The sequence below is a fragment of the Mus caroli genome, unplaced genomic scaffold (assembly GCF_978045245.1).
Source record: "Mus caroli unplaced genomic scaffold, Mus_caroli_1 scaffold_9, whole genome shotgun sequence".
Taxonomy (NCBI): domain Eukaryota; kingdom Metazoa; phylum Chordata; class Mammalia; order Rodentia; family Muridae; genus Mus; species Mus caroli.
The window spans coordinates 111,802,017-111,823,051 of NW_028227264.1; the positions used below are offsets into that span (position 1 = coordinate 111,802,017).

Sequence of the window (21,035 nt, forward strand, 5' to 3'; positions counted from 1 at the left end):
ACACTCATACTCAGACACTCACACCCTCTAATATCTGTCCAGACCTTTTGACATCTAAATTCATTTATAAAACATCAATAAATATATCCAAGTACACTCTAACTTATGGCACGCATGAAATTCTTCTTCACATAAGCTTTCTGACAACTTTCTATATTCATTACATTCTTATCTTAAAATCTCCTTTCTCATCTGTAGTAATTAGTCTTTTTACTTTAGAACAAAATTATTATTTACCTATTGTGCAAAGCACAGTGAGTCTATGGAGTGAGAGTGAGTTTCCCACACCATATATCCTTCTTGTTTTTTATACCTTTCATACAGTCTGTCTATTTACAAGTGTTCCTTACTTTACAGAGAGCTCAAGTTGACAATCTTGGATGGATATCTAAAACTTAACCTGAAATAGTTTTAAGATAAAATTTCACAAAAAGATTTTGGAAATTATTTTTAGGAAGACATGTTAAACATTAAAAAAAACCAGACATGCTTTCAATTTATTTTCCTAGTAGCCACTCACAATTATAGTATATGCATGTTAAGTATCAAAACAGTCAGAATTCAAAAATACCTTAAAAAATTAAAATGTATAAGCTCCACTTACTTCATCTATATCTAATCATGTATCCTTGGTGCACATTTTCCCCATAGCTCTACAGTCCTGACACCCTGGGCTCCCTCACTCTTACTTGTAACCCCATGAATAAGTTAACAGGCATGACAGGCATGACACTTTTCTCTATGGTCCCTCTTGGGCACGGAGGGATTTTAAGCTTACCTGTAACTGTCATTTTTCTTTTCAAACAATCATAAAACTATCTTTAAGCTTTCTGGTTTTAAATGCTTTAATTAATGTGATGAAAAGCCCAAACTAATGACTTGGATGTCATGATACTTTCTATCAAGGCCTTATTAAATTAGATTAATTTGCAAAAAAAAAACCACAGAAGATAACCAAACCTCAAAAAACCATCTAGATCAATTTCTGCATTCATAAGAGCTTTAGGAATATTTAATCTATGTAAGTGCTTATTTCACTTTTAGCCAATTTTACACAGAACTTCTTTCAAATTATTTGGTAAATTTATTTACATATACCACCCTGAGGTAAGAAAGTATTACACATACATAATACATATACAGAAACAGAAACATGAGAGCAAATTTAGGAAGCTTATAAAAGAGTAAGTTTGAGGGTAATGCTCCTACCCTGGAGCTATAGATGATCAAACAGAGTCTTATGCCAGATATGGGGCACCACACTGGGTTGGTGATCTGACAACTGGGACCCCACCACACACACACATTACAGGCCATTGCTAGTTCTCTTCCTTACTCACCAGGCCTTGATGCTAAGATCCTACTGCTGAACACATCACACTTTCATTCATCACACATGAATAAAGCTAGTGCTGGCCTAGAAGCCTCCTCCTTGAAGGCTTCTATAGTGCCTCAAGGCACACTGTAGGCTGCTGGTTAAGAGAAGTCATCAATGTTCTAACCTAGTTGTGAACCCTGTAAACTACAGTAATGTCCAGTAGGACAAGATATGTCCTCTTGTATAATAATAGCATGAATGTTATGGGGGTAACCAACTCATGTCTGGTACTGTAAACTTGGCTATTCTAGATTGCTTTATATTGCTGTGATAAAGACCATGTCCCAAACCAACCTAAGCAAAGAAAGGGCTGATTTCATCTTACATCTTAAAGGCCACCATAAAGGGATGTCAAGGGAGGGACTCAAGTAAGGAAAGAGCAAGAAGAACTGAATTGAGGCCATGGAAGACTGCTGCTTGCTGGCTTGATTTCCAGGGCCTGTTCAGTTTTCTTTCTCATATGACTTGGTACCACCTGCACAGAGGAGACACATCCCATATCAGTCACTAATCAAGAAAATGCTCCAAACATTTGCCTACAGGTCAATCTCACAGAGGCATTTTCTCAACTGAGGTTCATCTTCCTCAATGATTCTAAATTTTGACAAATTTTCAGAAAGCTAACCAACACACTGCCCAAGAGCAAGTGGGAACATTCGAAGCCTATTACTATTAGTTTGCTAGAAAACAAAATATCAAGCTGCCTTCTAAACTGTTAGCCGTATACCTAGGTACTTGGGCAACTCTTACACTTCATCACTCCTATAAGGTGTGATTGGCTGTTAACACAGACTCGTAGCTGGCCAAAGCACAGAGCACAAAGCACTGTGGCTCAGTACTAAATACAACATCAGTACCATACCTACTCACTCCCAAGGCTCAGGAATATTGCTAAAGAGTGGACACAAAGATTCTGAGAGCCAGAGAGGGGAACGATTGCTGTGAATAATGTCTTCTGGACATGACAGGATCTTTGTAGTTATGAACTTATAGAAGCTACGGTTGCTAGCACAAGATCTGCACAACAGCAGTCCAGTCAACACTGCAGCATAGAGAAAGGAGAGATTCATGAGGCTAACACGAGGAAACGGGAACACCAAGGGGCCTCAAATGTCAGTACATTTCAGAATCATCTGTATGACTTCATGTTAAAATATAGGCTAGACTAGTGGGCTCCAAACTTGAATTTGGGATTCAGGAAGATCACGGAGGGCCTGAAAACTTTGATTTCTAACAAGCTCACTGGTAGTTCTAATGCTGTGAGTTTAGGGACTATATTTTAGGAACGTGTTAGGTTAATGAATAGAAGAAATGGCAAAATCAATGGAGGAAACCAGTGTTGGGGCAGACGGGGAAAAGTGAGACAGATCTCTGTGGCTTGCTGGCTGCCAGCATAGCATTATAAACTGAGCTCACTAAGAGTGGCTGTCTCAAAGGAATAGCGCTGAGAGCATTAGAGGAAGATATTGGATGACCTGCTCTGGTCTCTCTCTATACAATGAATAAAATACACAAACCTACACACCTGCACACATGTACACACATGCACATAGCATATGAAGGTTGTCTTGGAATCAGAAATCTGGGACTTATTATTTATTCCCTGACAGAGCAAACCATTAAAGGACATATTTTAAGTGCAGGGAAACTTAGAAATGATTTGAGTAAAACAGGAGGCCTCAAAATTAGCATACATAATTACATACGTTTCTGTACATTCACAATGAACAATCTAAACAGAAAAATCAGGCAAATAATTCTACCATGATAACATTAAAAGATAATAACCTTATCCAAACTGGTTTTAAAACCACAGAATGTTGTTGAAGAAAATCAAAGAAGACACTAATTAAAAGGGTGATGTCAATGGCCAGGGACTGGGAGACTTAATATTAAGATGCCTCACTACACAAAGTATTCTGTAAAGTAGTGTGACCCCCCACCAAAAGCAATTCAGACCCTTAAGGGGCATTGAATAGAATCATAATAATAATAAAGTCCTGAAAGAAAATAAACTCAGAGGCTTGGAAGACTGAAAGAGATTAGAAATAAATTCCTGCACACCCAGGAAAGTGGTTTCTACACATACTGCCAAGACCATTTAATTGACAAACACCAATACTTTCTAACATGCCTTGGGAAAACTGCATATTCACACACAAAAGAGTAATATTAGACCTTTATCTTATACCACATAAAAATTAATCATAAATTTATCAAAGAGGTAATTGTAAGACCTAAAATTATGATTTTTTTCCCAGAAAATGTAGACGATGAACTTCATAATTTGGATTTGGCTACTGTTTCTCTAATACAGTACCAAAAGCATATGCAAGAAGGAAAAGGAGAAAATTTCATTGAAGTCTCTTAAAACTTTTTTAGAAATGTATTTTTGACATGCATGTGTGTTTGGACATATATGGACCATCTGCATGACTGATGCTCAAAGAAGCAAGTGGATGCTCACTGTCAGCTATTGGATGGATCACAGGGCTCCCAATGGAGAAGCTAGAGAAAGTATCCAAGGAGCTAAAGGGATCTGCAACCCTATAGTTGGAACAACATTCTGAACTAACCAGTATCCCGGAGCTCTTGACTCTAGCTGCATATGTATCAAAAGATGTCCTAGTTGGCCATCACTGGAAAGAGAGGCCCATTGGACTTGCAAACTTTATATGCCCCAGTACAGGGGAACGCCAGGGCCAAAAGAATGGGAATGTGTAGGTAGGGAAGTGTGGGGGGGGTATGGGGGAATTTTGGGATAGCGTTGGAAATGTAATTGAGGAAAATACATAATAAAAAAAATAGTAAATGATCTTGAGTAAATATCTAACTATAGCTGTGATAATTTCCCACTGATTAATTTCTCCTAGTTATTAGCTTTATGTTTATATAACCTTCCTCTTAGCCAACAAGCTTCTTGTCATGTTTACAAATTTACCAACTTAAGAGTATAAAAGCTTATCAACAATACCTTAATAAAGGAATGATGTCAAAAAAAAAAAAAAAAAAAAAGAAGAAGCCACAAGAGGGTGTTACAGGTCCTTGGAACTTGAGTTACAGAAGTTTGTCAGGGCTGGGAACTGAAGCCAGGTTCTCTGCAAGAACAGCAGTGCTCTTAACCATTGAGCCATCTTTAGAACCTCAAGTTTAAGACTTCTACTATCAATAGACAGACAACCCATCCAATGAGAGAAGGCATCTGTAGATACTCTGGTCTTTCATACCTGCCTCTCCACTCTCCCACCTGCTCTGCCACCACTTCTTACAGTTCTAATCTTCCCTCTTATCTCCCTTCTTAAGGTCTCCTCTTTTCCTCCTTCCTGGTGAGGGGAAGAAAGGAAAGCACTGGAAAGAGGGAAAGGAAGAGGGAAAAAAGGAAAGTAATGACTGAGACAAAACTCACACCAACTTTAATTTTTAAATGGAAATCATGAAATCTCCAATTAATGAGCTAATTAATTGGATTCACGTGTCCTCCCAAGGTCAGATATATCTCAGGTCTGATTCCTCTGACAAAGAATTAAGAGTCCTGCTGCCCCTGGCTTCAGAAATTATAGATTGTATTAAATCTCCCAGACTTAACGCCTTCTGATCCTGGTAATACCCAACTAGGTATATAACTAGTGAAAATTCAATGCAGGCATAAAAAAAAAATACAGAGCTCTGGAAAACTGGAAGAAAAGGAAAAAAATAAACAAAACTTAATTGAGTTCTTTTTGTTTGTTTGTTTTTGGAAGAATTATTGTGAAAACATTTACAGTGGAAAATAAAATAAAATAGGATCTGATCTTATATTTGAATTACCCCAAGAGTCTCACTTTTTACTAATTCACATCCAAGGATCTTTGATAAGATTATATTGATTCTTAAAGTTTGAAAAACAATTGCATTAAAACACAATTTCTGAGGCAGGAGTTGGGGAGCACCCTCACAGACTTTAGTATTTACTCTTGAGTTTGAGGGGTAATTTATATATTTTGCATAACAGTCATGGATCAGGTATGTTTTTTAAAAATATTTCCTGCTTTTGTCGTTGTTGTGTGTTCATTGCCAAATAGAGTTAAGAAGCACTTCTGCTTTTGTCTTCTACAAATGATTGCAGAACACTGTTACAATAGTATCCTTTTTGTTTGTTTTGGTTTCTCCCAGTGTATGGTATCTTCCCCACCCCCGCTGTACCGGAGCTCACTCTGTGGAGCCCACTCTGGATGAAAACTCCGAAATTCGCCTGTTCCTGCCTGTGTATAATAGTACTCTTAAATGTTTGTCAAATTTTACTAGTGAATTTATCTGTGCCTGATGCTTTCTGTTTGGGAAATTAATTGATCATTTAGTCAATTTATTTAACAATCATATGTTTATTCAGACTCACTCTTTTTGTATGAGTTTAATTTGGCTATTTAAAATGTTATGAAACAAATGAAATTTAAAATATAGTTTTCTGCACATTTAATGAGAACAAATAAGGAATAAATCTAACAACACACAAATGTATGATTTTTGTTTTCTGTATTGGTCTTAGTGGGAGTATACTTTAACTTTTAGACTCTTTTACTCAGTCTTTCCTACTTTCTTTTCTTCCTGTGTATTTGGGGTGGGCATGTGGTCATGCAAGTGTGTGTGAGCACACATGTATGTGCACGTGTATGTGTGCATGCATGTTTATGTGTGTGTGCACATGTGTGTATGCATGTGTGTTTATGTGTGTGAGGATATACATGTGAGGTACATCTTGTACAATATGGTTTGACTCCATGGGGTATCTTTCTGGTTTGCTCCCCACCTTCTATGTTGAGACAGGATCTTTTAATTGAGTTCATAGCTTGCTGATTAGAATCTAATTAGCCAGCCTGCTCCAGAAATCTTTTGCCTCTACTTTCCAAATGATGAGATTGGGTGGACAGTCATACCTGTCCCATCACTGATGGGTGATGAGGGTCTGAACTTTGGTTTTGGTTTTGTGTGTGTGTGCAAACACCCTTAAAAATAAAAGCAAGAAATTGACTTTCCACTGCTTTCTAACTTCTATACTAATATATATGTATATATAATATTATTTATTACATACATTTGTATTTTTACATATAATATACTAAATAAATATATACAGTATATATGTTACATGTATATTCAAAGAGCATAATATTATATATAGCACATATATTATCTGATGTCATGAGGGAGGTCCTCTTAAATCCAAAACACCCGGTCAATGGAGATGACAAAAATTTACTGTAACCAAGCTGCTACAGATTGATCAGGGCCACAGAACAGACTTGGGAGCTGAAAATAAATTGCACAGCTTATATGGATGGTGAGATCATAAGGGGAGAGGAACGCAGGGTGGGCTGTAGTGTTGTTTAATCATATCTTGGCATAAGGGGTTGCACAATGAATTTTTCACCAATCAGGTTAAGAGTGGGTTCCTGAGCCTGGGAACATGAACTTAGTTTGACCCTGCCAGAAAGATGGAGAAGTTATCCTTAAGATGTCTGAACACGGGCAACTGTTCCCTTAGAAGCATCCCTGAGATGTCTGGACTCAGACTGGTTGCTTATAATAGGAACTGTCCACTATTCTAAAGTCCCCAGCTCCCTTAGGGCCTGGGACCTTGAATTTAGCTTTTCTCTAGGATTAAATAGTCTGAAAATGAGGTGGTGGTATTTAGAATATATTTTTAAGGCTTGTTCCCAACAATATATCCATTTTGAATTGAAAAACAGACATCGAATTTAGATCTCAGACAAGAATGTCAAGACTATAAGGGAGAATTAAATAGATACTGACTTCCAACTAGTCAGAAAAAATAAGTCTTTTATTTTAGCATTTAAAATTTTTCTTCTGAATAGAAATGACAGTTAAAGTAGTCTCTGAAGAATAAAACCAAGCACAAGTACATGGCATGCTGCTTTCTGGTGAGGTGTTTTCCGATTCATGGGACCTGCCAATAAAACACAAGGATAGACGCTCAATGACCTGTCCATATGACATAATGATCAAAAGCGCAATGACCTATCAATAAAAGGCAATGATCAGAAGCCCAATGACCTATCAATAAAACACAATGAACAAAAGCTCAATTTAATTAAAAAAAATAACTAAAGAGGTTGGGCATTTAGTTCAGTGGCAGAGTGCTTGTCTAGCAAGCACAAAGGCCCGGTTTCAGTCCTCAGCTCTGAAAAACAACAAAAACAACTACAACACCCCCCAAAATAACTAAAATACTTTCTAGATGTACTGTCATGTATAAATTATGGGAGTTTAATGAAAGAAAGGCTACATAAAATTTATACACACACACACACACACACACACACACATATACATATACATATATCTTTTAAAATAAGGTAATCAGTTAGAATTGGAGAGGAAACCAGGAAAGGGGATAATATCTGAAATGCAAATCAAGAATTTACCTAATAATAATAATGAAAAACAAAACAAAATACTCTTTAACTTAAGAAAACAAAACCTTTCAAAGCTTACAGGATTGAAAAGCTTTATAATGCTGCCTATCACTAAGGTCATGCCAATACATACTCCTAGAATGCCTCTTGTGTTACAGGCATAAATATCTAAAAATAGGTAGAACTACATAAAAAATGAGCCCACAGTAGCAACAAAAGTTTTATTTTTGACACTGCCATGCCTGGCTTGAGACTGCAAGGAAAATTCAATTGTTTTATTTGGACTTTTAAACTTCATCATCATTGCTATAGTGGAACTTACCCCAAATTCATTATCCCTACATCTAAATTTTGTCCTCATCTTTGAATTGCAATAACACCTTGTGTGTGAGAGAAATGTACCCTTTTCATTTGCTTCCTATCCCCATTCACTGACATATTTTCATTCACTTCCTACCCCGTACCATGGTTTTAGGTTTTAGATACAGTGATTCTCAGAAAAGAGAAAACAGCAAAGGGGAAGGTATTATCATATTTGAAAGATGTATTAATTTATGCATAGGAGTGTTTGTATGTGCACCTGCACATCAGAAGAGGACATCAGATCTCATGAATCTACAGTTATAGACAGTTATGAGCTGCCATGTGGTTGCTGGAATTGAACTTGGGACATTTGGAAGATCAGCCAGTGCTCTTAACCACTGAGCCATTTCTCCAGCCCCTATCATCAATTTTTAAATGGAATGGATAAAAGGAACAAAACTGGTCATTTTAGGATGATAAGCACTATGAAGAACATACATCAGATTATCAGAATATAATGAGGGAATATAATGACAGCTAAAATTTGTTGCTGGCTTACTGTGCTTTGTGTTCATATTGCTTTGTGTGGCTTATCATATCTACTCTCCTTAATGGCCTCTCAAGTTAACATGTCTGGTTCCAACACTACATAATTGAAGCTATACCCATATGCCCGTCTTTTAAAAAACAAGTCAGTCAAGCTAAAAATAAAGTACATTAATCAACATTAAAGGGTGACCAATAAACAGAAAAGGAAAAGCACACACGTTAGAACTCACAGGGCTCAGATGGAACACAACTAAAGACAAAACAGTTAAAAACCAGAGTATAGCATAGTCACTAAAGATATGAATTCACTACCTAACACATATATAACACATACATAATATGAACAAGCTGTTTTTAATAGAGACTGTCTCCCAAATATAAACAAACAAACAAACAAATACATCACATGCATTGAAACCACAATTTCAAAAGAAGTAAGGCTCATTTTCCAGCCTTTTTTTTTTAATAGCTATTACAACCTGGAAGCCAAAGTCATTTAAGGGGTTAGAAGCCTATGCAGATGAACATCCCAACCAACAGCTATCGTGAGCACTACAGCAGACTAGATCACAGTTGTGTTTAATTGTTGTCTTCTTCCTTGAAAGGGGAAATATCAGGGAAGGGAAGGAATTATCTGAAATAAACACATTTAATATGATTAATGGTAAATGCTTTATGTTCTAATAGAAGCGAGCAAGTAATCTAGAGATTAATATCAGGAAGGACCACATATAAAAAGATAATGAAATTGTGGAATCATTACTGTCTACTATTTTTTCTCTTTCACTTACGGCAGAGACTATTCTCACACTTCCTCTGTCCGCACATAGAGCAGGGGTCTCCTGTCCTGTAAGGTCTGAAGTCTATGAAGTTTCCTCTGCCAAAACAGGAAACACTTTTTAACCAATGCCACTAAGCTAAATGTATCAATGTCTATGCAAGCTTTTCTGTTTTTCAATAAGTCATGAATGTTGAAAATAAAGAAAACAGCAATGCCTGGTCTTTAATAGAAAGACTCATTTCCTATATGCTAAGACACCATCAAAACTTTTCTTTTTAAATTTTATTTCATATTATTTCTTTTATTTTAATTTTTTTATTTAAAACTTATTTTTATTTCTTAGCATTTTTGAAAGTTAGAATATAGGAAGACTGTACAGGCTTGTAATCCCAACACTTAGGAGGCAGAGTGAGGCAGAGGCAGGTGCATCTCTGTGAGTTAAAGGAAAGTTCAGTCCATGTAAAGTGTTTTGTGCCAGCCACAGATATGTGATGAGACCTTGTTTCAAACTAAAAAAAAATAAAAAACCAAATAATATTAATGATGATGGAAAAATAAAGAATATACATCATTTCCCCCTTCCATTTTCTTCCTCTAACGTGTCCCAATCCTCCCAAACCCCCCCCCCCCGCCCACTCTCTCTCAATACACAGGTTGGATGAGGAGGGAGAACTTTGCTCTGCCCATTTGGCATTGCTTGTATGTATATGTTCATGATTTCAGGACTGACCACTTTATATTGGATAACCCATTTAGGGGACTCATTCCTGGGTACAAAGGTTTCTCTAGCTCCCAGAAGTCCTTAGTTGCCTGCTGTTCTTTGTGTAAGGGTGGGACTCAGTTTCCCCTTCATGCTGGGATTTATTTTCAGGCTTTCAATCACCACATTTGTGTCTTTCTATATCCAGAACACAACAAAATAGGGCCTACAAGTTAAATATGGCTCATGAATCTTTTGTCCAGTCCATGAGCTCAATCTAAGGGGTTAATGAAATCTTAAAAACAAAGATCTACATATGACAGTGTATCTATAGCATGCAAAACTCAACATAGTCACCATGCAGTACTTTACAAAAAAAATATTTATGATATTAGCTATAAAGTTCACCATTAGTTTTTATAGGTGCCCTTTATATCTTACCTTTATAACATAAGATAAGATATTTCCTTCTATTTTGAATATGCTAAATCGTCTTTTATAATTGCTTGTGTGTATGTGTGTTTGTGTCTGTGTGTTACACATGTGAGTGTAGGTATCCAGACATATAGGACTCCCCCCCCCATCTCAGCGGTTCTCTAACCTGTGGGTCATGACCCCACAATCTGATGGGGCTCACATGTCAGATATCCTGTATATCAGATATTCACATTTTGATTCTTAGCAGTAGCAAAGACAATAGTTATGAGGTAGCAACAAGATAATTTTATGGTTGGGGCATCATCACATAATGAGTAATTATATTAAAGGGTTGAAGATCTAGGAAGGTTGAGAAACAGTGTTCTAGAAGATGTTGGTTCTGGGAATCAAACTCAGGTCTTTGGCAAGAGTGGTCTGAGACCTTGACTGCTGAGCCATCTTTCCTATTGAGGTATTCGATACAGTAAATATGAGTCTTTTGTCTAAAACTTGTGTTTATAACAAGAAGTTTAAATCTTTATCTCCTCCACCTTGATGCAAATATTTTAATCTCCCCAACATGCAGTAAAAGCTTTCTTACAAAAAGGCATGCATCTGTTGTATTCCAGGGATCTGAGGACAAGGGGTCAGGATCCTTTTCCTCTGGGAGGTCTAAACTCCTTGCTCCTCCTCCTTCATTTCTTATGCACCAGTTCTTTTAAGACTAGCCAATCAGGTGAGACGGTGAGGTTGGTCCTCAGCCAATGGAGAAAAATACACAGTCACCTGACTTCGAAGAAAAGCCAAATGCATGTCTTCTCTGTGTGTTCCTCTTTCAACACACCCTCTCACTTAAGCATAAGCTTCCCTTGTCCATACACTCCATTTAGAACCGTAATTTTTTCTTTTGAACTGGAACTTACCCTCTACCCCCAAATTTTACTGACCTCCCCTTTATTTTATTGACCCTCCCTTTATTTCCTTATTTCCCTTCCTCCACACTTCCCAATTCCTTCCCACCTCCCCTTTCAACTGAATCCACAACCTTTCTGCTCTCATTAGACAACAAACAGGCTTCTAAGGGAAAATAGTAAAATTAAATATAATAAAACCAAACAAAACTAACACATCAGGATAGGACAAAAAGCCCATCAAAATTGCAAGAAACAGACCCACTTGTCCTGGGTTAGGGATGGGTGTGTGTGTCCACTTCTCTTAAGGACACTTGTTTCTAGGACCCAAAGTGGTGCAGACTAGCACTTGCTCTGAGCATGCCTCCTCATCTCTGTGAGGTCGCATGTGCTTTGACTTTGCCCATTTTGATTGAGAAAGCCATGTTACCTTGGTGTCCTCCACCTCCTCTGGCTCTTAGACTCTTTCTGCCTTCTTGTTCTAGGCCTTCCTTGATTTTTGAGGGGAGGGATTTGATGGAGACCTCCTGTTTAGGGCTGAGAACGAACCTCTTTCTAGCAACCAGGAGTGAATGTTTTTCTCTGAATCTATTGAGATGGTCATGCGAGTCTCATTTTCATGGTGATCAGTGGATTGAATTAATTCAGTATTTCAGATTGTTTAAATCAGCCTTTTATACTGGCAAACTTCTTCCCAGATAAATAGGCTTTTATAGTGTATTCAGCTGAGAAATTTTGTTTAGAGTTTTTATGTCTGTCCTAAGATATATTGTTCTACAGCTTTCCTTTAGTTTTTTGTTTTGTTTTGTTTTGGTTTTGGTTTTGTTTTTTTTCCTTTGTAATTTGTATCTTTTAAGAAACTTTGCCATTTAACCCAAGCTGCAACGTTTGTGGACAAGACTGTATTATTTTCATGATGATACATGTAAAACATATTGTGCTAATTTCTGAATATTGTTGATGTCTTTCATCTTCTTCGACTGAGAGCAGTTTGGGAAACCTTTGACTTTTTGCTGATTTTCTCTCTCTCTCTCTCTCTCTCTTTCTTATCTTATTTGTCTCATTTATTTAACTAATTCTGTTTACTTTGGGCTTAATGTGTCCCTCCCAAGTCTCTTTAGGTGGATTGTAGGAGGCAGAGAGATTCTTGGGCTCCCAGATAAGCATTAAGGAAACCAGGAATATCAAACACAGAGTTTTGTCTCTTTAAGAGGAGAGTCGGAGGGCGGGGCATGTATGACCTGTCCACCCAGAGGTCTGGGAATGGAGATGGTTAACACTGTAAACCCTGTGGTATCTGTATAGCCAAGCTAGGCTCCCCAGACTCTTATGTTTACTCCTCTGTCAATCTATAGCACTAGCCTCCCCTAGACCTTTATCAGGAGCATTTTAAGACAAACATTTTACTCACCAAGCTATCTTCCCAGCCTCTACTTTTCAAACTTAAGAAATAGTTTCCATTATTTCTATCCTTAGGTTGAAAGAGTTCAGGGAAAAGGAGGCCTCTCAATTAGGCAGATATCTAGGCCCATCCCATTTTCACCTTTAAAATTAATTTTGCAGAGGGAGACAACATCAAAGTTCCTTTAGGGTCTAACATAAGCTTCTGCTTTTGTAAGCATCTGTGTTGTTGTTTTGTTTTGAGACATGGTCTCTCTATGTAGCATTGGCTGTCCTGGAACTCACAGAGCTCCAATATCTCTGCCTCCTGAATGCTGGAATGAAAGGTGTGCTCTACCACATCCATCTTTGTAAACATTTGTTAACCGCAGTTATTTCAACTTAGGACATTTTAAAAAAGGAAATTAACTTACGTTGGCGAATAATTACATACAAATAGCCCAGCTGAATATCTGTTGAGATTAGGACAATTTGAAACTGCACAACCAATTTTAAATGTTTTGGCCCAAACTACCTATAAGCAAAGAAATTGAAAAAGTAATATGTTAAAAAATCTATATAAACAATAAGTTATGATACTATGTATAATCTTAATTATACAACCTATATACATATATATGTTTACTGCATTTTTTCTAACATCTAACACATTAAGTTATAATTTGTTAAGGCTGCTGTCATAATAGCTGAATGGTTTATATTAGGAAACAATTATCATAAACTGAAAGGATAACTTAACAAGTGAATCAAATATAATACATTGTTAAAAAACTCATCACCAGTTCTTCTAGATAACCTAGAAACCATTTTAATTCTCTCCATGGTCACACTACAGGAAAGATCCAGCTCAGATTTGGATTAAAACAATAATTTACTTCTTTCTTAAGAAAAAGTGTTGCCAAATTGATTGTGCTAGTGCTGCTTTTAGTTTGCAGCTTTGAAAGTATTCATAACTTTGTCAAGTCATAAGATAGGCATGTGACATTTATTTAAATGGTCAATGGTAGGAATGGTAACTTGAAAAAAAAAATTTGAGGTCCAAGGAAAACTAATTTCAGAAGAAGAAGCAGTGTTGTGCGGAAAACTAACCAGAAGAAAGAGCTAAGGATGTGTGCAATGCCTCAAGTCCCTCTCACCAATGGTGGAATGTAATTTTTTCCTATGCTCCAAAGGAAAAGAGAAGGGGATATTTTATTTATCCCTCTTGGAAATGAAATAATTTAAGAAAAATTTGAGCAGACTAAGTCATTTTTTTAATTAATTTAATTTTTTACACTCCAGATTTTATTCCCCTCACTGTATCCCTCCCCATCACCCTCTGACTTTTCCACATCCCATACCCTTCCTCACGCAACTGTTTCCATGTGGATGTCCCCACCCTACCTGACCTCTAAACTCCCTATGGCCTCCAGTCTCTTGAGGGTTAGGTGCATCATCTCTGATTGAACATAGACCTGGCAGTCCTCTGCTGTATATGTGTTGGGGGTCTCATATCAGTTGATGTATGCAACCTGTTTGATGGTCCAGTGTTTGAGAACTCTTGGGGATCCAGATTAATTGAGAGTGCTGGTCCTGACAGGGTCGCCCTCCTCCTCAGCTTCTTTTAGCTTTCCCTAAATCAACAACAGGGGTCAGCTGCTTCTATCCATTGGTTGGGTGCAAATATCTGCATCTGACTCTTTCAGCTGCTCGTTGGGTCTTCCGGAGTGTAGTCATGATAGATCCCTTTTTGTGAGCACTACATAGCCTCAGTGAAAGTATCAGGCCTTGGGACACCACTTTAGACCTGTTGTTGCTGGACCTTCTTTTCCTTAGGCTCCACTCCATTTTCATCCCTGTAGTTCTTTCACACAGGAACAATTATGGGTGAGAGTTTTGACTGTGGGATGGCAGCCTCCTCCCTCATTTGATGCTCTGTATTCCTGCTGGAGGTGAGCTCTCTAAGTTCCCTCTCTCTACTGTTGGACATTTCATCTAAGGTCACTCCCTTTGAGTCTGATACCCAAATCACACAAGGACCTAACCAAAAAAGATAACTACAGAACAATCTCACTTATGAATATCAGTGCAAAAATACTCAATAAAATTCTTGCAAACTGAATCTAAGAACACAGCAAAACCATCACTCACCACGATTAAGTAGGATTGATCCCAGAGATCAAGGTTGGTTCAATATATGAAAATCCATTAATGTAATCCACTGCATAAACAAACTCAAAGAAAAATATCACATAATCATCTCTTTAGATAAAGAAAAAGCATTTGACAAAATACAACACCCCTTTATGTTAAAAGTATTGGATCAAGAATTCAAGGCTCATACCTAAACATAATAAAAGCATTATACAGCAAAGCAACAGCAAATATCAAATTAAATGGAGACATACTTGAAGTAACCACACTAAAATTGGGGACAAGGATGCCCAGTCTCCCCCTATCTATTCAATATAGTACTCGAAGTGCTAGTTAGAACAATAAGAAAACAAAGAGTTCAAGGGGATACAAATTGGCAAAGAAGAAATAAAGGTATCACTAATCTAATCACCAATCTAATTCTTAGATTCAGTTTGCAAGAATTTTATTGAGTATTTCTGCACTGATATCATAAATGAGATTTTTCTGTAGTTATCTTTTTTGGTTAGGTACTTGTGTGATTTGGGTATCAGACTCAAAGACCTTTGAAGCAGATATGAGAGTATGCATAAGCAACCCCAAAATTTTTACCAGAGAACTTCTCCAGCTGATAAACAACTTCAGCAATAGAAACTTCAGGATAGGAAATTAACTCCAATAAATCAGTAGCCTTCCTTTATATGATAAACAGGTTGAAAAAGAAATTAGGGAGTTGGGCAGTGGTGGTACACACCTTTAATCCCAGCCCTTGGGAGAAAGAGGCAGGCAGATTTCTGAGTGTGAAGCCAATCTGGCCTACAGAGTGAGTTTCAGGACAGCCAGGGCTACACAGAGAAACCCTGCCTCAAAAAACCAAACCAAACCAACAACAACAACAACAACAACCAAACAAAAAAACAAAAACAAAAACCAAGTAAGAAAAGAAATTAGAGAAACAACTCCCTTCATAATAGGAATAATATAAAATATCTTGGGGTAACTCTAACCAGACAAGTAAAAGACCTGTATAAAAATAACTTTAACTCTCAAAAAAAAATCTGTCCATTCAGAAAATGGAGAGATTTCCCATGTTCATGGATTAGCAAAATTAATGTAGTAAAAGTGGCCACCCTACTAAGAGCAATCTACAGATTCAATACAATCCACTTCAAAATCCCTACACAGTTCTTCAAAGACATGGGAAGAGCAATTCTCAAATTCATCTGGAAAGGCACAAAAAAAAAACCAGAATATCCAAACAATTCTTAATAATAAAAGAACTTCTAGGGGAATCACCATCCCTGACCTCAAGCTTTACTACAGAGCAATAGTGATAACAACTGCATGGTATTGGTACAGAGACAGACACATTGATCAATGGAAAATAATCGAAGACCCCGAAATAAAACCACATGCTTACAGACACTTCATCTTTGACAAAGATGCCAAAAATATACAATGGAAAAAAGGAAGCATCTTCAATGAATGGTGCTGGTCTAACTGTCTGTATGTAGAAAAATGAAAATAGACCCATATTTGTCACCTTGCACAAAGCTCAAGAAGTTCTCTGTTGGAATTTTTGAGGTCGTTTATATATACTATCATATCATCTGCAAATAGTGATATGTTGAATTCTTCCTTTCCAATTTGTATCCTCTCGATCTTTTGTTGTCTAATTGTTCTGGCTAGGACTTTAAGTGCTATATTGAATAGGTAGGGAGAACATGGGCAGCATCGTCTAGTCCCTGATTTTAGTGGGATTGCTTCAAGTTTCTCTCCAATTAGTTTGATGTTGGCTACTGGTTTGCTGTATATTGCTTTTATTGTGTTTAGGTATGGGCCTTGAATTCTTGATCTTTCCAATACTTTTTTCATGAATAGGTGTTGGATTTTGTCTCATGCTTTCTCAGCATCTAATGAGACAATCTAAAGTTTTTCCAGTTTTATTGAGTACAAAGCTGTTCTTTTGTCCTTGTTTATATAGTGGATTACTTTGATGGAGTTCTGTATAATGAACCATCCCTGCATCCCTGGAATGAAGCCTACTTGATAATGATGGATAGTCATTTTGATGTGTTCTTGGATTCAGTTTGTGAGACATACTGAGTATTTTTGCATCGATCCTTATAAGGGAATTTGGTTTGAAGTTCTCTTTCTTTGTTGGGTCTTTGTGTGGTTTAGATATCAGTGTAATTGTGGCTTCATAGAACCAACTTTTTGTCGAATAGTTTGAGGAGAATTGGAATTAGGTTTTCTTTGGAGATTTGATAGAGCTCTGCACTAAACCCATCTGGTCCTGGGAATTTTTTTTTTTTTTGAGACGATTAATGACTGTTTCTATTTCTTTAGGGGATATGGGATTGTTTAGGTCATTAACCTGATCCTGATTTAACTTTGGTACCTTTTATCTGTCTAGAAAATTGTACATTTCATCTAGGTTTTCCACTTTTGTTGAGTATAGGCTTTTGTAGTAGGATCTGAAGATTTTTCAGATTTCCTTAGGATCTGTTATGTCTCCCTTTTCATTTCTGATTTAGTTAATTAGCATATTGACCCTGTGCCCTCTAGTGAGTCTGGCTAAGGGTTTATCTATCTTGCTGATTTTCTCAAACAATCAGCTCCTGGTTTGGTTGATTCATTGAATAGTTTTTTTTTTGTTGTTTCCACTTGGATGATTTCAGCCCTGATTTTGATTATTTCCTGCTTTGTACTCCTCTTGGGTGAATTTGTTTCCTTTTGTTCTAGAGCTTTTAGGTGTACTGTCAAGCTGCTAGTGTATGCTCTCTCCAGTTTCTTTTTGGAGACTCTCAGAGCTATGAGTTTTTCTTTTAGAACTGCTTTCATTGTGTCCTATAAGTTTGTGTATGTTGTGGCTTCATTTTCATTAAACTCTAAAAAGTCTTTAATTTCTTTCTTTATTTCTTCCTTGACCAAAGTACCATTGAGGAGAGTATTGTTCAGCTAACACATGAATGTTGGCTTTGTATTATGTTGTTATTGAACATCAGTCTTAGTCTGTGGTGATCTGATAGGATGCATGGGACAATTTCAATATTTTTTATCTGTTGAGGCCTGTTTTGTGACCAATTATATGGTCAGTTCTGGAGAAGGTACCATGAGATACTGAGAAGAAGGTATATCCTTTTGTTTTAGGATAAAATGTTTGGTAGATATCTGTTAAATCCATTTGTTTCATAACTTCTGTTAGTTTCACTGTGTCCCTGTTTTGTTTCTGTTTCCAGGATCTGTCCATTAATGAGAGCGGGGTGTTGAAGTCTCCAACTATTATTGTGTGAGGTGCAATGTGTGCTTTGAGCTTTACTAAAGTATCTTTAATGATTGTGGCTGCCCTTGCATTTGGAGCATAGATATTCAGAATTGAGAGTTTATCTTGGAAGATTTTACCTTTGGTGAGTGTCTACACATATGTTACAACAGTGAAAGAAATGGAGGTCATGAGTTTGAAGCCAGAAAGCAGGGGGGTATAGAAGGACTGGAGGGAAGAGGGATGGAAAAATATGATGTCATCCTATTTTAATTTCAAAAAGAATAAAAAGGAAACGACCAAATTAGTGGGGCATTAGCATGTAGAAGAAACTATAATGGGTTTAAAGACACAGTAATAAAGTTATCAAATTGACTGCGGAGAGAAAAATATGATAAACATAATAGAGACATCAAACTGGTATGATCTGAATATACTTCCAGTACTGGTAGCAGGCAACTAGGAGGAGAGAACTATTGTGAGAAACAGCCACCCATGTTTTCCAAATGTATTTTAATCTATAGATTTAGTGTGGGGGAAGCTCAAGATTCGATAGCACAAGGAACATGTGACGACCAAGGCACCTGACATACTTTGTGTAAAGTCGATCAAGTCGTAAAAGCAACAGCAGGTGGGGAAAATGAGATCACAGCAGATTTCTTGAAAGTAATGTAAAAAAATGTCAGTAGAGTCACATTGTTAAAGATCAGAAAAACTATACTCAGTACATGGAATCCCCAATAAGACGGAGGTATTTTTTTATGGATTTAAAACAAAGTATAAAAAGATTGTCTTGTAACTAAAGTGAACAAGAGAACTAATTAATAACTTGCCAAGTACATACCTGTGTATAATTGACACATATTTTAGAACAGGTATTATCAACAAAATTATAATATGTATTTTCATTATGCCAATTATTAACAACATCTTCTGGTTGCGTTTCTACTTCACCCAAATATATATTTTCTCCAATAAAGTCATAGTCCAGAAGACATCCATATTTTTTTGAAGTACAGGGATTATGGGCAAGTTTGCACTCTCTAGTCCATGCTTTCGCTAGTCTTGCCAGCTTCTCGTCCCAAATCTGAAAAGAAAATAAAAAAATACTCAATTGCATAGTACATATTTGGTTACAAATTTTAGTTAATTTGAGCCCTTTAGTAAAAGCAATTTTTTTGTTGTTATTTGTTGTCTTAGCTGCTTTCTTATTACAACCAAATACCTGAAAGAAACAGAAGAAGAAGTTACATTGAAACACCATTTCAGAGGGGTCAGGACATGGTTACTTGGCACCATGTTCCCGCCCTATCATGAGGCAAACGTCAGGAGCTTCTTCAGAGTGAACAAGAAGCAATAAGAAAATGGCACAGAAAGTGATCAGGGCAAAGTCCAGGGGCCCTGCCCAAGTCTGCCTCTCCAAACCTGCCTCCTTAACCCTGCCTCCCCAATCCCCACTTCACCAACCCCACCCACCTCATCAACCCTGCCCCCCTAAAGACTGACAATGTACCTCCAGAAATGTAAGAAAATAGGACAGTTTTACATATCACTGCAACATCAAAGGCCTCAACTTCTTGCAATCTTTTTGTCTCAGGGATGCCAGCCCAATGTCCTCAACCTTGGCAGCTGCCTCCCACCTCAAAGTAATGTCACACTCAAGCCTGCAATTTGTGAGAAGTGTTCTCTAAAGTGTCTCCCAAGCCTTTTATGCCCTAAGTAGTAAAGATTTCGACAGATCATTAACACCTACGAGGAGGACACACCTTTAGAGCACAGGAGCGAATTCCAGGAATATCATTGCTTCTCAGTGATATGAGACATACAAACATGATAGTTAAAAATTAAAACAATGCTTCTGCTCTCTAGCAGTCAGGCCAAGAGTGCTTCAGGCCTCACCAATAATCTCTGCTTTGTACAAACATTTAGAGCATGATTTGTAAATAAGCCACGATGTCTTACCCTAACTGGCCTTTCTCAAGAACGACAGATGGAGCTGCAATGTACCGTTTTCCAAATCAGGGAAATCTCTGCATCTTACCCATCCAGCTAGACTATGACTATCATATGTCATGCACAATGGCCCGTGTGGTTAAAGCAATTAACTTTCGAAATTCCATTGTTATAAAAGGAGTCAAGGGTGAGTCCTTGGGGGGTGGGGGATGCATCTACTAACAAGTTAAAATGAATTCTGGTCTTGGTAAATCATGTTTCATCTCTCTCCCCTGTTTAAACTCATTGTTCTGAACAGAATCCCTTTTCTTTCTCACCAGTTGATTCATATCGGCTGCTGGGGGCTGGACCTTGCGTCGCAGTTCATTGTGGATGTTGAGGAATGCATTTATAAATTTTGGATCCAAGATACTTGGCACCCGAGGAAGATCATTGGCGAATGCCTTGGGCAATCTAGTGGCTATCAAATACAGAACTAATGTCCATAAAAAATTAAGTTTCTTCTTCAGGGCCATGGAAGGATGCGGAGGATACCTCTAGTGAATATGCCAGAACAGAGATTACACTCTAAACTGGCTCTGTCTTCCCATTAGACTGGGGAAAGTGTTCAAGGCAGTCAGTGTTGCCATGGAGACTGAAGCCTGGCGCGTTCAGAGCTTCTAAGCCTTAAATTGTCAGGAAAGCCTGTGGCGCCCTCTGGTGCATGGTTCGAAGCATCCAACAAGCTTTCTGAAGAGCCAAACCAGACTCACTGTGGAAAATACTTGGACTGGGAAAAGACTGATTGTGAAAACACTACAGGGTTCTGACAATGGGGCTGGCCTGTGCTAACAAAAGAGTTTGTTGTATGTA

The 21,035-nt window shown here is 37.5% G+C and overlaps 1 protein-coding gene across 1 annotated transcript; it reads right to left on the reverse strand.

Annotated features, from left to right (window-relative positions):
• Positions 1-7,227: 7,227 nt before the first annotated feature.
• On the reverse strand, positions 7,228-20,771 carry LOC110303568 (GLIPR1 like 1). Its single transcript, XM_021174691.2, has 5 exons — positions 20,501-20,771; positions 19,075-19,317; positions 13,267-13,367; positions 9,435-9,520; positions 7,228-7,322 (listed from the first exon to the last, which is right to left on the reverse strand). Exons 1-5 carry the CDS (start codon positions 20,696-20,698, stop codon positions 7,240-7,242), a joined length of 711 nt encoding a protein of 236 aa, XP_021030350.1. The 5' UTR covers positions 20,699-20,771; the 3' UTR covers positions 7,228-7,239.
• Positions 20,772-21,035: the final 264 nt, after the last annotated feature.